This window comes from Leptosomus discolor, chromosome 7 (assembly GCF_034619465.1).
Source record: "Leptosomus discolor isolate bLepDis1 chromosome 7, bLepDis1.hap2, whole genome shotgun sequence".
NCBI classification, from domain to species: Eukaryota; Metazoa; Chordata; class Aves; order Leptosomiformes; family Leptosomidae; genus Leptosomus; species Leptosomus discolor.
This window is the reverse complement of record NC_141397.1, coordinates 59,931,397-59,938,701: the sequence shown is the minus strand read 5'-3', so window position 1 is coordinate 59,938,701 and position 7,305 is coordinate 59,931,397. Positions and strand designations below refer to the sequence as shown.

The following is a 7,305-nucleotide window of genomic DNA, read 5'->3' as shown; positions in this document are numbered from 1 at the left end:
AGGAAGGTGGCTACTCTTCTTTAATAAGATTGCACGTATTTTGCTAGATTTGGCCCAACTGTTCAATGACTTGTAGAAACAAGTCCGTTTCTGAAGTGAGAAGGAAGGAAGAAGTCCTGTCCTCCCTCCCAGCAAGCAGCCAATCCTCCTCTTTCTGACTTTTGGGACTTTGGATTAAATGTTTTAAATTCTATTCTATACACAAAGTTGTGGTAATTTCAGAGTGCTGGTATAGCTAAAATTTACAATCTCTGCGATGAAATGTTAGGTTAAATGAAATCATTTGTATGTTTCTAGTATATATGCAGAAATTAAATGCTTCTACACAGGGCTTTAATGTTATTCTGGTCTAAAAACCCAAACAAACCCAAAAACCACAGCCTAACTGACTTAGCTGTACATGTTGAGGGAAAAAAAATGAAAGACCCGACAATGCAGCTTCTCTGCTGGGTAAAAGCCTCTGCGGGACCATTCCTGGTCCTGCAGAATTGCTTCCTGCAACTGAGACACGGGTTTGACTGGCAGGGACCGGAGCAAGCCTGTGAAGCCTCGCATGCCGTGGGTGACACGGGTACCCGTTTCGTACCCCCTCTCGAGGCCGCGGGTGCCTGCCCTGCCTGCTGCCCGTCCTGCAGCCCCCACGCGTGAGCAGAGGTGCGTGGCAGCGCCACGGGACCCCGATGGCGACTCGCTTCTCCAGCCTGCGGGCGATCACACCGGATCCTCCACCGCCACTGACCCGGGAGGGTTACAAAGGGTCTCATCGCTTTATTTCTTTTTCTGTTCACATTTAATACCACAGACACAGCGGAGATTCAAAACAACGTGACGCGAGGTGTGTGATCGGTTCGTTTAAACAGACACGTTACTAGTGAGCTCACATCTTCACAATCTTTTCAAGATTCCCAAGTTTCTTGTTTCCCTGAGTTGCGTGACATCTGCCATCGGATCTGTTTGTCAGTCAGCGAGCGGGAGGACAAAGTGGGTAACAAGGCAGACGTGGTTAAAGACGAAATAGGGGATGATCCGTCCCCTAGCGCTGCTGCTGCTGCTGCTCCTCGTTTGTCCCTTTACACATTCACACGTATCAAACCTGTGCTCGCGGGGAGCAAGGCAGGCTCAGGTGCCACGCCGAGGAGCAGCCATCAGCCCCCTGGCCCCTAGCAAAGCCCTGGATGATAGAAAAGACACAGCATGTACAGAAAAGGCCAAATTCCCCTTTGAGTCCCGCCTGAGCAGCCCCGTCAGCGGAAGGCGTGACAGGCGGAACGTGGCCCATCAGCGTTAGCAGGAGTTTGAAGGCAGCGGGGCTTTTGCTAACAGGCAATTCATTATGGAGAATCAGTGGTGGACCAGCCGGTAATAAATACTAGAACAAAATAAATAGAAAGCTGCTATTGCACATGCATGCTCGAAAGCTCTGTTAGCTGGACCACAAAACCTACGTGTTGGTGTGACAATAGGTGCCAGGTAAGACATGCTCATTAGCATAAAGGATGGGCAGTTTTCTGGTTTGCCTTTTAATGGCGTACTTGAGTTACAAAAATCAATTGAATTTAAGATTTTTACAGATCACATATGAGAATGTGTCTGCCGGCGTCTTTTAATGCAGATTTTTCCATTACTTTGTAGGTCACGTTTGTTGAAACAATGTTCCCAATTTGATACCGCAGCAAACTGGTATCACTGCACGCCGGGCTTTATGGGGGGGCTGTGGTACTGGTAACCGGCTGACGTGCTTTGAACAGAAGCGAGTGGTGGTTTACAGGCAGGAGGCCTGTCCCCAGCAAACGTTGGGGGTACAGCGGTGCACAGCAGAGGGACAGGTAGCCACAGACTCGTTACAAATATCAAAACAGCTCAACGCTGCCAAGTTCAAACACATCGAGTCGTTCACAGTCAAGCTGAACAGAACAAGTACAGATGATGTAGCTAGTAAAAAAAAAAAAATATGACTTTGGGAAATTGCATTTCATATTTTTATAGCATCACTGCGGTCCTGAAGTCAGCACTGTCCTTGTCCCACTGATATATATTTTAAAAAAAAATATTTCAGCACAGTCATGTTCTAAGCCACTTCTGTGAAGGTATTTTTTTTTTTGTTTCCTTTCTACGCAGACATGACATGAAGGTCATTTATTTTTAGCATGTTTAAAAATTATCCGCTTTATTTCTCTTTTTTTTTAAGAAATCATTTTCCTCGTTCAGAGAAAAATGTGAGTTTATTTAAAAATCAAGATTATGAAAAGCGTATCAAATTCCACGTTTACTACTCCAAAAAGGCAACTCAGTTTTCTCTCTCTAGGGTCTGGTTACATGCCAGCAAAATTTTTAGCAAAACTAAAGTTAACTCTGGAAAAAAAAAAATCAGCTCCAATTAGCTGCTACTGCAGTCACACAAACTCTCAGGTGAACTGGGCTACGTTTGCCTGTTAAGCGTGGTGAAGCCTAGCTCTCCTGCTAAAGTCGGTGCTAAAAAATCACGTGGGCAAAAGCAGCAGAAAAATGATACTTGATGTTGCCAAATTCCATGACCACGTCTCTCCTTTGTCGTCTCAAAGTTTAGTTTTGTTGTGTTGGGCGTTTTTAACTCTTTAACTGCCTACGTTACATCTCTCGGCACATCCAGGTGATGACAAAGGTTCAGCTTTAACGTTTCGATTTGTATTTCTTGCCCTCTTTCATTCTGGGAAATACGGGTAAGTGATGCTGCGGCGCTGGAAATCCTGTGTCATGTGACAACGCTCGGTTCTGTCCAAACGCGTGAACTGTCTTGCTTCGTGCTGGAGAGTCTTTTCTTTGGAAGGGGTTTGAGTCCAAACAGCCGGCACGCGGCGACTCGGTACTTCTTCGACATGATGTTGTAGAGGATGGGGTTGATGGCTGCGCTAAGGTAGAAGAGGACGAAGGACACCAAGTTGCAGTACTGGCTGATCACTGCTATCTCCAAGGATCCAGCTTCAAAGGATTTGGAAAATAAATATCGTCCTACGTGAAAAGGCAACCAGCAGAGTATGAAAGCAAATACCACCACAACTAAAATAAAAACAGGAGAAGAAATTGTGTTGAGTATTGAAACATGGGTGACTAAAATTCTATTTAAAAATTCTATTTCTTTAACAAATGAAACACCAAGTGTGAAAATGCATCCTGTAAGTTTTCAGGTTTGTGCATCTCAAGACATTCTCTGAGAGTATAAATTAGTGATACTTAATAGACATTGGTCATATCTAAGCAGGCTGCCTGTGTATCGCACAACTAATCTGATGTAGCATACTTCTGACCTATAAAACTTACGTTTTCATAAATAGAGAATTAAAGAATCAAAATGGTGACAAAAAAAACATGGAAATCTGGCATCTGCAGTGTTTAACAAACACACATTGTATGTAACGTGACAGACTCAGCACTGTGGTTTATGATGAAGAATGTAATCACTGGGAAACAAAATTATTTAAGACAAAGCAAAACTACTTAGGGCAAAGCAAAATTATTTGAGGCAAAAGCCCCAAAAGAAAACAAACCACCAGAATGAGGACTTGCAGAGTGCATGGGCCAAGGTAAGAACAGAAGAGCAGTGCACCCCTCCAGTTTGTCCATTTTTTGGAGCAGTTATATATTTTTTAGTTATATAGTTATAGTACTATAGTTATATGGTATGTCTGTAGTATTACATCATCACTATGGTTGCATTTATACTTAGCTATAATGTATGTAGAATGATAGGAATGTGTGTATCTTTGAACACTGGCCTATTTGAACTCCCATCCTAGAGAAAGGGAAACTTTTTTTGTTCATTTCCCGTGTGCTATTGACCTTTATCATTTTTCATATTGCTTTGAGTGTATCTATTAATATACCAGAGAGATAAAAACCCCCAGAAAACTCAAGTAAGGTTTTCTGACATTCTTAAGCAATTTTTACCGGTTAACCTGTTCTCTTGTGTTAGCAATCCTGTTTTCTCGTGTCAAGTCACAGCAGATAATAAAATTCAAAGAGCAATGAGGGATGATTATAGACATCTTTCCCCAAAAGCTTTCTGAACAAGCATCCCCAAGTTTAAATGGATACTTACGCAGGACTTATGGTGGGCTCTAAAGCACAGAGCTGAGGTTCAGAGTATATTTTCCAGCTCTGCAGCTTCTCGAGGCAACCACTTCCATATTTTCCTCAGTATCTTTACCCACAAAATTCAGATAATGTTTCCCTAGCTCGCAAGTGGAGTTTAATCCATGTGATGAATATTACCATGATGGTCATTATGAAGAGAATATTAAGCATAGTCAATATTTTCACATGTAGGCATGCATATCTCTAGTCAGGCTTTTGACAGTTTGCTCTTCACGCGTGCAGAATCACCTTGGTTTCAGTAGGAACGGGGTATGACAGCTCCTTTGCATGTCAGCCTATACATTTAGGGGTTTAATTACGGACCTCGAAGCATAACCTTTCTGTACAATTTAAAGGAAGTGCTGATGCTAATCCCATTTACTTGATGTTCCATGACTTGCTAAAGTCTTAGAAAGTGCCTTCTAAATTTTAATCAGAACATTAAAACCAATGACAGCAGACTGCATTGAGCATCTGCTGGTACTGAGCCCTTACTAACTTCTTTTGTTTCCATCAGACATCAGGCTGTTATCATTTAGAGAATACTGGCTCTCTGTCAGAGGACAGTCTTGCCACTGTCTTGCTGTTATCAGACCTTGTAAAAGAAAAAAAAAAAAAAAGGTGTCTGAAATATTGTAATGCTTAGGGCAATACTTCAGGGCAGAAACAAACAGTTATTATTTCAAAATTCTTTATGGTTAAGCATACAGAAATATAAACATGGTAGTATTATATGCTAGCAGTTTGCTCATTGTAAATAGAGATTCATAACCCTGAAAGTCTTGAAGTGTAAATGGTGAATTACTTCCAAGGTCACGCTTACCAGAATGAAGTAATTCTATTGATCATAAAATGTAGCTGAAAGGGCACAAAGAATGATGTAGGTTTTATTATTCTTCCTGCTGTTGCATAGTAATAAAGTAGGACATGGACAAAAAAAAAATCAGTTAAGCTCCCATTTAATAATTAAGGTACTTGGGACACGCTGCCACCTCTTCGTCTAGCTTATTAGCCCATCACTTCAACCTAGCTGAAACGAGCACGGCAGAGCTGCTGCCTGTGAAACCTTCGCCGTGCAAAGCATCTCGCCCCCACTGAAATCCAGGGGATGACTTGCACTGCAGAGGACTTTTGGCTTGAATAAAAGTACGCAGCAGCAGAAGGATTCTGCAGTTTTCAGACACTAAACTGCAGCACAACTTTTTGGGTTTAGTGCATCAAACTCCCACCACATGCACTGACTTAGTAGGTTAAAATTTGTGTTTCCGTGTGCCAACAATAACCGTTGTTTAAGCCATTTGGCAATGTAAATATACAAAGTTAGGAATGACAGTGCCTGTCGTCTTGACCCTGTGTTCCCAAAGTCGGTGAGAATTACAGGATCACAGACCTCAAAGGAGACACAATGCTCCCTGTTCAGCACATCCTGGTGTTTTGCTAATATAAAAATGTAGATTAATTTTCGTAAGCTTACACAGCCATGCTAGTAAATAACCCCCATTTGCTAAAACCTCGATACTCTTTTTATATTAAACTATCCTGCTTGCTTAGTCTGCAGCTCAACTTTGTGGCTTGAGAAGGGTTTAGTAGTGTTTAAAAGTCAAATAAACTGTCCTTCTGTAAATAACATCAGTATCCACAACCAAAGAGGGGAAATGCTCAAAAATCTCCAGGGCACTAGCTAATTGTAACTGAGGTATTTGTCCTTGTCAGTGATTGTTATTAACACTTGTTTAACTGTTTGAGAGTCTCCAGCTCAAACCGGTTAGAAAGAAATCTAAAGGAAGGAGAGTTATTCTACGAATACCTTGAGGTGTATCCCTTTGTATGAAACATTTTCAATAAATGCTTCCCTTTGGAAGCAACACTAGTGAGCTACTAGAGCGCTCTCACTCTTTCTCACACACACACAAGCACACACATCCTTTGGAAAAAGAGCAAGGAGAGTCGTACCCAACATTTTCACAGTTTGCCTGTTGTTCTTATCCCTGATGACAGTGTTTGGACCGATGTTCTTTCTCTTTCTCCTCCACAGCTTCCTCCCGATGAGGCTGTACAGCACGGTCAGGCAAAACACGGGCAGGAAAAAGAAGATGCTGGAGGTCCAGACCATGATGGTGAGGAGCCCCGAGCGGATGGCGTACTCCGTGGCTCGGCACTCGTTGGTGCTCAGGGGGTTCGTGCCATTCTCGTGCTCGACCCCCACCAAGACGAAGATGGGTCCGGCGCTAACGAAGGAGACGGCCCAGAGGAAGAGGATGACCAGCTTGACCTTCCCCTTGGTGATGAACACTTTAGCTCGGAGGGGGAAGCAGATGGCGACGTACCGCTCCACGCTGAGGGCGGTGATGTTGAGGATGGTGGAGTAGGTGCAGCTCTCGCTGATGAACTGGAAGAGCTTGCAGAGGAGGTCCCCAAAGTTCCAGGGCCGGTACTGCCAGAGGCGGAAGAGGTCCAGGGGCATGCAGAGGAAGATGAGCAGGTCGGAGAAGGCCATGCTGGACAGGTAGAAGTTGGTGGTGGTCCTCATGTCCCGGAACCGCGACACCACCAGCATGGTCATGAGGTTGCCGACGATCCCGATGACGAAGAGGAGGACGCAGGCGACCGTGATACCGGTGAGCACGGGCACGGGGAAAAGGTGCAGCGGGGGCTCGGCGCCCGTCCGGTTCTCCGCGCCGCGGCCGCCCGCGCTCCCCTCCCGCATCCTGCCGCCGCGGGCTGCGCATCACCGCCCGGCGCGCCCGCGGAGCCGCCCGCGCTCCTCCGCGCCGCTCCGCCGCGCTCCTCGGGCAGGTGCGGAGAGGGCGAAGAGGGAAGAGCGACCCCCGCTCCGCCTCTCTCCGGGCGCCGCTGCTCCCCCCCGGGCCCCGGGGAGGGCTGGCGCTCGCCGGCGCGTCACAGGAGACGTGGGCGCGCTGGTTCCGCGGGTGCGGAGCGGCTCCGCGCCCTCCCGCGCTGCCCCGGGGCTCTGCTGCGGATCCGCTCTGCTGCGCGGCGAAAAACTAGCCCAGCCCCGCCGCGCAAACCCCGGGCGGCTGCGAAATCGGTGCCGGCATCGTCTGTTAAACTTTCTCCCCAAGTCCCCCGGGGCAGGAGGGTTTCGGCGCCGGCGCTTCTCACCTAAAAGCAGCGCCGGGCCGAGCGCTCCCTGCCCGGCACCCCTCCTACCCGCACCCCTCCTGCCCGCACCGC

General features: G+C 46.2%; 1 protein-coding gene across 1 annotated transcript; it reads right to left on the bottom strand.

Moving 5' to 3' along the window:
- Positions 1–2,731: 2,731 nt before the first annotated feature.
- On the bottom strand, positions 2,732–6,817 carry GHSR (growth hormone secretagogue receptor). The gene is made up of 2 exons (XM_009955794.2): positions 6,064–6,817; positions 2,732–3,036 (listed from the first exon to the last, which is right to left on the bottom strand). The coding sequence occupies exons 1-2, from the start codon at positions 6,815–6,817 to the stop codon at positions 2,732–2,734; spliced, it is 1,059 nt and encodes a 352-aa protein (XP_009954096.2).
- Positions 6,818–7,305: the final 488 nt, after the last annotated feature.